Genomic DNA, 10,241 nt, shown 5'->3' with positions numbered 1-10,241 from the left:
GGTTAATATCTATACATTATTGGTTGAAAGATTCTGGACATTGAGTTTATAGCCATAGATTTGTATGAAATCTTGGGGTTAATATCTATACATTATTGGTTGAAAGATTCTGGACATTGAGTTTATAAGCCACAGATTTGTATGAAATCTTGGGGTTAATATCTATACATTATTGGTTGAAAGATTCTGGACATTGAGTTTATAGTCACAGATTTGTATGAAATCTTGGGGTTAATATCTATACATTATTGGTTGAAAGATTCTGGACATTGAGTTTATAGCCACAGATTTGTATGAAATCTTGTGGTTAACGTCTGTACATTATTGGTTGAAAGATTCTGGACATTGAGTTTATAGCCACAGATTTGTATGAAATCTTGGGGTTAATATCTATACATTATTGGTTGAAAGATTCTGGACATTGAGTTTATAGCGACAGATTTGTATGAAATCTTGGGGTTAATATCTATACATTATTGGTTGAAAGATTCTGGACATTGAGTTTATAGCGACAGATTTGTATGAAATCTTGGGGTTAATATCTATACATTATTGGTTGAAAGATTCTGGACATTGAGTTTATAGCCACAGATTTGTATGAAATCTTTGGGTTAATATCTATACATTATTGGTTGAAAGATTCTGGACATTGAGTTTATAGCCACAGATTTGTATGAAATCTTGGGGTTAATATCTATACATTATTGGTTGAAAGATTCTGGACATTGAGTTTATAGCCACAGATTTGTATGAAATCTTGGGGTTAACGTCTATACATTATTGGTTGAAAGATTCTGGACATTGAGTTTATAGCCACAGATTTGTATGAAATCTTGGGGTTAACGTCTGTACATTATTGGTTGAAAGATTCTGGACATTGAGTTTATAGCGACAGATTTGTATGAAATCTTGGGGTTAATATCTATACATTATTGGTTGAAAGATTCTGGACATTGAGTTTATAGCGACAGATTTGTATGAAATCTTGGGGTTAATATCTATACATTATTGGTTGAAAGATTCTGGACATTGAGTTTATAGCCACAGATTTGTATGAAATCTTGGGGTTAATATCTATACATTATTGGTTGAAAGATTCTGGACATTGAGTCTATAGCGACAGATTTGTATGAAATCTTGGGGTTAATATCTATACATTATTGGTTGAAAGATTCTGGACATTGAGTTTATAGCCACAGATTTGTATGAAATCTTGGGGTTAACGTCTGTACATTATTGGTTGAAAGATTCTTGACATTGAGTTGATAGCGACAGATTTGTATGAAATCTTGGGGTTAATATCTATACATTATTGGTTAAAAGATTTTGGACATTGAGTTTAGAGCCACAGATTTGTATGAAATCTTGGGGTTATTATCTATACATTATTGGTTGAAAGATTCTTGACATTGAGTTTATAACGACAGATTTGTATGAAATCTTGGGGTTAATATCTATACATTATTGGTTGAAAGATTCTGGACATTGAGTTTATAGCCACAGATTTGTATGAAATCTTGGGGTTAATATCTATACATTATTGGTTGAAAGATTCTGGACATTGAGTCTATAGCGACAGATTTGTATGAAATCTTGGGGTTAATATCTATACATTATTGGTTGAAAGATTCTGGACATTGAGTTTATAGCCACAGATTTGTATGAAATCTTGGGGTTAACGTCTGTACATTATTGGTTGAAAGATTCTTGACATTGAGTTGATAGCGACAGATTTGTATGAAATCTTGGGGTTAATATCTATACATTATTGGTTAAAAGATTTTGGACATTGAGTTTAGAGCCACAGATTTGTATGAAATCTTGGGGTTATTATCTATACATTATTGGTTGAAAGATTCTTGACATTGAGTTTATAGCGACAGATTTGTATGAAATCTTGGGGTTAATATCTATACATTATTGGTTGAAAGATTCTGGACATTGAGTTTATAGCCACAGATTTGTATGAAATCTTGGAGTTAACGTCTGTACATTATGGGTGGAAAGAATGCAATCCTTCAAAGCCATGTAGCCCATGGAGAATAGAAATTGCTCGCTACCCTTTGAATACTAACCTAGCCTACTTCAAAGTACTTTCTGACAGATCTAACAATTACAAACTCAGCTACCCAAATCACAACTGGTGGGTCAGAAACAATCTCAATTCACCTGGGATTGATCTAGGTCCCTTTGCATGTCAAGCGAGCGCTCTACCAACTGAGCTATCGGACGCCATATAAATGCTCAAATGTATACATTTTGTATTCCTAGCGACCCTTCCGCTTCTCAGACTTTCAATTAATATCAACGCGAGGTACATCTGATATCTCTTCAGTTACGTTTTTCATCGTGGGACCTACGGTTCAGTCTTAATGTTTGTTGACAAGACAAATCCGAGGAAATTCCCTGTATAAGTGTTCAAATGTATTTACTCATGTATAGTGGACCACTCACTACACACCGGCTTCTCCCGACTTGATTTCTTAATGCCCGATCCTCGGATACGTTGTAATATTTGCCGACATGACAAACCCATGGAAATGCTCTATAGAAATGTTATTCTTTATGTATATTATAACTGTGCAACAACTGCGATAGAGACTGCCATTCAAGGATCGGTCTGCTGAGTCACACTAGTCGCTGCTTTCAACAAGACTGATGAGACCAAAGTCATACAGGGCGCAAACCATCGTCTCTTGAGACGGAAGGAAGCCTACTACTACTATAGCTATTTATTCACTTATTCATTAAAAAACATTATTTATCATTTATTTATTTTAGACTAGCACTAGCACTCACCAACTTCCGAGACCGTTCTCCAAGCAAGGTGTATCTACCCAACCACCATTAGGGAGTTTCATTTTCGATTCCACGGATAAGGTGTACTTTTGGTTGGCCTTTGGAGTTTGTAGGAGTTCCCATTGCAAATCAGCCGTGACAAGTCCTGGTACTTTAATCGGATTCGTCTTCAAGTCGAATTTCTTTAGCTTTAAAACGTTAGCTTCCACTCCATCTGGAAAGGGAAAATATCATTATTCCGGGAATGAGTTTGTCACCGTGTTTGTTCGTGGCCTTCGAAAACTCATAGTCTGACAATGATCAAAACATTCCGTCAAAAGTCAATCCTATGGCCACTAAAAGGATACAAATCGTGAGTTGTATTCAACAGTTCAACCAATAGATAGTTCGAAGATGACGTCACTCAGGTCTTTGTTGATGTTTTTTGCCATCCGCGTTTATGAGTAATGCTCACTGAACTGTATTAACCCGATTATAAACGTTCATGGATACACACAGTTTTGTGTGTTGGTCCGCTTTACTTCCGGATGGCAATGTTATGAGCTTCTTAGCCAAGCGCATACTATCTATAGAATCACATGTTTCAATGGGCAGCATCTAAGAAATCAAATCTAAGAAACCAAGAACAGACAAATTTGGTTTGTTGATAGGAAACGACAAAACGTTTCGAGTGGTAAATAATATATGGTTTCTTCACAATTTGAATAAAAACACTAGATTATAAAAGAAAAATGACGAAACAAGGGTAGCCGCCATTAACCCACGACTTCTACTTCCGGTACCATACTTGAACGCACAAATAACTATAGTAATCAAATTGCGTAAAAGAGGTACGAAACGAGGCCAAAGACATTGTTTTTATGACGTCTAGATTCCAAACTCATAGATTTATAATGAGTTAAAAATGTTTCGGTCTCAGTTCACTTTTTAATAGTCAATGTGTGATATGTGTTTCGCAAATCAGGTCGCTTAGCCCTCACCTTTAGATCGAAACAAAATTTATCAGGGCTTGAGATGGTTTCACTACGAGTGAAAATATCATTTTCACCGGTCAGATGAATCGCACCAACACACAAAAGTATGTGTAACCTTCAGTTTATAGCCGAGACTGACATACAGAGTCAGGAAATTTGAGGAGAAAAGATAGAACAAAATTGAGTATTGAGGTCACTCAACTCTTTGTTATTGTTTTTAGCCAGCCATTTTTATGAGTAGTTCTCACTAAAGCTTATTAATCAGACGATAAACGTTTAAGGGTACATATTGATGCTCTGAGTTTATCCAAAGAGTTCATAACATCTGCCATATTATAACATCCAAATACGCAGAACTATATGTAACCTTAAACGTTAATAGTCTTATAGAATTTAGTTAGAACTACTCATAAAAATTGCTGGCTAAAAACAAGAACAAATAGCTGAATGACATCAATTTCGTTCCTTCTATAAATGAAATATTATACTCACCACATTGCTTGTATTCGAAGGCAGCAGCCAGAGAAGCGGTGGAGAAAATGGCCAACACATAGAAGAACATCATTTTCGCTTTAGAGACAACCGTAGTTTGCAGAAGCAAAGATGACGACCACAGTTCCGATGATGAATGAATTTTGCTTAGCAGAATGACTTCTTATATATCACTATTCCGGATGATAAGAAGACTCAATAAATGGAGAAAAAAATTGTTTTTAAAACTTGTTAAATTGCAAGTCGTAATTTTTAACTATCTAGGTCATACAGAATAATTATCTCAAGAAACTCCGGCTTCACAATAACAATCTAAAAAAAAACAACTAATGGAATATGAATGAGGAGAATTAGACATACAAATAAAGTCACGAAAAAGAAAAGAATTCTGTTCAAAATCGATTTATAGGGGGTTCCTATGGCTCAATTTTCATACGCAAAGGCACTGGAATCGACCCCAGGTGCAGTCGAGATATTTTCCTGACTTCCTTGGCCACCCAGCAGTGAATGGGCAGCTGGGTCTGTTTGATCTGACGGAAAGTGCTTTGCAAAAGACTAGCGTCATACATATCCAAACAGCTGCTATTGTCCTTTCACGCTATAGAAACCGGGATAAACTCCCGCTCTATGGGTCTAATGGCTCTGAAGGACTACAACTAAATCCAAATGGCTCCGCTTGAGGGATTTTTGTAAAGGTATCAAAGGTTTGTCAGTTCCTTGAAAACTGCTATGCTCTGCAGTAAAACAAAATAAAACAAACCAAATAAAAACAGAACAAAAAAAAACCCCACAACCCCCCCCCCCCCCGAAATCACAACAAATATCGATAGATAAATATGATTCGCTTGTCACAAGCTATCAAACCCGAGACTTCACGGATCCAACATCTGGACGTGACTTGACGTGTTTTCTAACTCACGTTTTCAATGATAAGAAAAAAGGGTTAGTTTGATAGATTCATTGTGCTAAATACTGTAACGATTTGATAAGATAGATAGGTTTTTAAACATGCAGGTGTCATTTTCACAAGCAATGGCAGCTATTTTCTCTAAGTTAGACGAAGAAGAAGAAGAAGAAGAAGAAGAAGAAGAAGAAGAAGAAGAAGAAGAAGAAGAAGAAGAAGAAGAAGAAGAAGAAGAAGAAGAAGAATGTATTTTTTTTAACGGAAAGTTTGAATTGTCATTGTACCTGTCGCTCTCTCTCTCTCTCTCTCTCTCTCTCTCTCTCTCTCTCTCTCTCTCTCTTTCTCTCTCTCTCTCTCTCTCTCTCTCTCTCTCTCTCACACACACACGCTCGATCTATCTATCTATCTATCTATCTATCTATCTATCTATCTATCTATCTATCTATCTATCGGTCTCTCTCTCTCTCTCTCTAACACACAAACACACACACACTCTATCTATCTACCTATCTATCTATCTATCTATCTATCTATCTATCTATCTATCTATCTATCTATCTATCTATCTATCTATCTATCTATCTCTTTCTATCTATCTTTCTATCTATTTATCTCTCTCTCTCTCTCTCTCTCTCTCTCTATATATATATATATATATATATATATATATATATATATATATATATATAAAATATACATTATCTATATGTATAATATATATATATATATATATATATATATATATATATATATATATATATATATATAAACATTTGTAATCATGATAAAATACTTTGTTAAGTGTGAGTCTGTGCGTGTGTGTTTGTATGCGTGGTTTTTGCACTTTTTCTTTCATTTATGTCTGTTTGCGTATAATATTATGTATATACTGTTACGAAATGAAAAATTGTCTTCATGGACAATAAAGATTTAATATTATTATTATTATTATTATTATTATTATTATTATTATTATTATTATTATTATTATTATTATTATTATTATTATTATTATTATAATTATTATTATTATTATTATTATTATTATTATTATTATTATTATTATTGTCTCGTCTGTGAGATTTATTGTGTCGGTGTGAGTAGATTCGGTGTTCCAAATGAGCTCTATGGGATTGAGCTCACAGTGAGATGGGGGAAATCGTACAACCTTGGGTCTAAACTCACTGATTAGACCTCAGCTTTGAGAACTGTTACCGGTTTGTTTCTTTTAACTGAAGAATATAGTTAGGCCTTTGATAAATTATGGTTAGAATCTGTAGTGCTGTCGTTTGAAACCATGAACTCATGTCAGCATTTTATATATACAATGTTATCTGTGTTGGAGGAAAATGTTATCTCACCCAACATACATCATGTCTCGTCTTTCATGTTGCTATCGGCTTAGGAGCCCTTTTTAAGTGTCCTGAGCACACTCAGTGGATATTGCGCAATTTCAATTTTCAGTGGGTTTATTTTTTTAGAATGTGTATATGTATGTAAAAAAAAAAAGGGGGGGGGGGAAGCATGTGTTGTTTGAATTTTAAAGAAGTGTACACACGTGATTGGTATTTACGATGGGCATGTAAAAGAGGTCCATTTGTCGACCTTACTATAGAGAAAACATTGTGTATCACCCGATCACTTAAGTTGTCTATGGATCCTTTCATAATAATTGTGATACACGTTTGCGCATTGAAATTTGTGAATTTCACTTTTAACCAAAAGAACAACATGACAACAGCAAGTAGACAGTCTTATAAAATTTTTTCCTTTGAAAATCAACGACGAATATCAATAACAATTTATATTTATTGTAATTTTCTTCATCCGTGTGTTTTGATTACAACAAATCTATTCTTCAATGAAATAAATAATAATGTGAAGTTGAATAGAAGCTTCAATTTAATTACAAAAATAGATCAAATGGACGATTCGGGTTTCCCCTTTATCAACAAAACAGGATGAATGAAACACCACAGATGAATGAGACGATGTGGTAGTGGCGTAGTTAAGATGAATAAACAAAACATTGATTGGCAGGAAATATTATGCTCCTTTGTAAGGAAGCACGAATTAAAATTTTTAAATTTAAATTGAGCTTTATATAGCGTAATATCCACTGAATGTGCTCAAAGAGTTTAGTTTGTTTTTTAAAATTTGATATGGTTTGGGTTTTCTCTCTTATTTTTTCTTTTTTGTTTGTTTTGTTTTGGTTTGGGTTTGGGATTATTGTTGTTGTTGTGTGGTGTTGTCTTTTTATTTCTTTATTTTTTGTAGTTGAATTTTATGGATATTTAAAAACGTATTATCCATTGTGTGTATCATTTTGTTTATATCTTATTTAGCTTTTCTGTAGCATAAACTGTTCAATTACTAAAATTCATAAAAATAAGTAATTCTTCAGAGCCATTAGGCGTTTATCCCGGTTTCTATAGCGTAAAACGGACAATAGCAATTGCTTGCTACCATTTGGATAGGACGCTAGTCTATCGCAAAGTACTTTCCGCCAGATCTAACAGTCCCAGCTACCTATTTACTGCTGGGTAGACATGGGAGTCAGAAAAAAAATCTCGACTGCACCCGGGATCGATCTCGGTCCCTTTGCGTGTGAAGCGTATGCTCTACCAACTTAGCTATTGAGACGCCCCCCCCCCCCCCGTCCTCCTATTTCATTAACCCTCACTCAGTCCATTGGAATATTCACAACGCCAGGGAATACTCGCTGTCTTTAGAGTTTTACACACCATTCAGTATTCCCATTATCTTTATGTGCGGCTATGTGGTCTTGTGGTTTGACACTCACTTTCGGATCGGAAGGTCCTGGGTTCGAGCCTCGCTCGGCGCATAGTTGAGTCCTTGGAAAAGACTCTTTACTCACATTCTCTCATCGTATTCAAGTGTAAAACGAGTACCTGGTCATTAACAGCGTTGTGTCTGTCCGAAAAAAAATGCAAAATCGCCTAACAGGCGTCATGTCTCGTTTTACATATTAAGTGTTGCTGTTGGCAAGGGACCCCTTGTAAAGCGCTTTGAGCTCTATATAAAAGCTCAAGTTAAAAAAACAATTATAATTGTTTTGTACGGTTTCGTGGTCGTGTGGTATGACATTTTCTTTCGAACTGGAAAGTCCAGGATTCGAGTCCGTTTAATTCACTTCAGTGCATCTTTTCCCTTCTATTTCTCCCCGAAACGCCATATTATGTTTTGTTTAAATTGGAGTTGCTTATGAATCTGAAAAATCTCTCTTTATTTCAGATTTTTGCTAATCTGAACTTGAAAAAATACCACAAATATTGAAGTGTAAGCTTTAATTTATTAGACGAAGACAGGTACTGTGGACGTTTCGGGTTTCCCCTTTATCAACAAGATGAATGAAACATTACATAAACGAATGAGATAATGCGATTGTGATAGTGGCGTTATTAAAAGGTTTCAATATTTATCGTTATTTTTTCCTTTGAGCTTCAAGCAACAACACTTCACTTTCTGAACTTAATACGTTTTTTTTCCTTTGATAAAGATTTTATGTAACGATTGCGAATATTTTCGTACATTTAATCGGTGTGAAATTGATAGAAATGACAGTTGGTTGGAAATTTTAAATATTCTTTTGGTGTGCATGAATAGAATTCCGCGTTTTTAGTTTTGGGTCAAATTGTGCAAGTCATTCAAACAGAAGGGGAAAGATACAAATTGTGGTGAATAGATATAACATAACATATGGTATAGGGCAAAATAGGATAAAATCCCTTGAATGCCCTTAATATTTATAGTAATGCCATAAATCTATTGATTAAAGATTACAATAATGATACACCGGTAAAGATACTAACACCATATCATTTGGTTACAAAATTTCTTATAATCTTACTTGTAGGGGTGGCATAAACGAATTCTTTCACTTTTTGTATTTATTAAACTCGTTATATTCTTATCGTACAAAAAAAAAACATACTCGCAAGCTCGTTGTTATTATTGGAGACGATAAAAATAACTCGTTTAATATATACAAACATGTGAAAGAATCGTATATTCTTCTACTGACTCTCTTTTATTACAAATACGACTAAAAGTACGACTATTGCTTCTGCTGCTGCTACTGCCACTAATGAGTATACTATCTAATACCTACATACCTTACATTTTGTATTTATTTCCAATTCCATTGTATTTAATTTCCAACAATAGTCGACACTTCATTTTATTTCACTTTCTATACTGCATCACACAGTTCCTCCCCGCCTCCCCTCCTTTGACTTAATTAATTGCGCACCTTTTATTAATATCTATTGTTCTATTTTAATTCGTGCTTCCTTACAAAGGAGCATACTATTTCCTGCCCATCAATGTTTTTGTTTATTCATCCGAACTGTGGCATACATAGTAACATGAACGATAACTCTTGAGAACTAACGGGTAAGTCAACATGGTGGCAGCGATTTCTTGAGAACCCAAAAGTAAAACTGAGTGAATGTGTACCCCACATTTATCCAGTGTCATGAATCGAGCCTAGAAAAGCTACAATTGTGTTTATAATATTTAAGGATTTTGGAACAACCTGCCGAAAGGTAGGAGGAACACTTTCTTTTTTTTTGATAAGAAGCTAAAGTCAGTTTAGTTTAACCACCGTCACGGCTACGACTACTAAACCGGTTATCACGGCATAAAACCACCAGACAAACTGTTCTTGGGGTCAAATCCAGTGGAAAACTGGAAATTATTTAAACAAAGATGGAACACATACGTTCTTTTGTCGCGCTTAGAAGATCTAGAACAGAAATATCAGGTAGCGCTGTTCCTCCATAGCTTAGATGATGATGCCCTCAGACATTGTTGTTGCTATTGTCCGATTCAGGTCATGGAAACCGGGATAAACCCCGGCTGAATGTCTCTGAAGGACTACTTTTTGTCTGACACTGTGTCATTTACACCTTTTCATTTACAAATTAAAGGACGTTGTTAGAGCTGTACAGGCAATCCAGTCCATTACATCCATTGTTCCTGGAAGGCAATTTGTTATTGGAGAACAAAACGAAACTTTTGAACGTTTTAAGTTCAACCAGAGAAATCAA

The 10,241-nt window shown here is 34.9% G+C and overlaps 1 protein-coding gene across 1 annotated transcript in view; it reads right to left on the bottom strand.

Annotated features, from left to right (window-relative positions):
* LOC144967624 (uncharacterized) overlaps window positions 1-4,425 on the bottom strand; it is an 8,257-nt gene extending 3,832 nt beyond the window's left edge. Inside the window, exons 1-2 of the mRNA XM_078905134.1 lie at window positions 4,266-4,425; window positions 2,800-3,013 (exon numbers count right to left, since the gene is read on the bottom strand). Of these exons, the coding sequence (XP_078761260.1) occupies window positions 2,800-3,013; window positions 4,266-4,338 (287 nt within the window). The 5' untranslated portion in view covers window positions 4,339-4,425. The remainder of the gene's footprint in view (window positions 1-2,799; window positions 3,014-4,265) is intronic.
* Window positions 4,426-10,241: the final 5,816 nt, after the last annotated feature.

Source organism: Berghia stephanieae, chromosome 3 (genome assembly GCF_034508935.2).
Source record: "Berghia stephanieae isolate SIO BIC M18660-M18661 chromosome 3, UCSD_Bste_1.3, whole genome shotgun sequence".
Lineage (NCBI taxonomy): Eukaryota > Metazoa > Mollusca > Gastropoda > Nudibranchia > Aeolidiidae > Berghia > Berghia stephanieae.
This window is presented reverse-complemented; position numbering and strand designations above follow the sequence as displayed.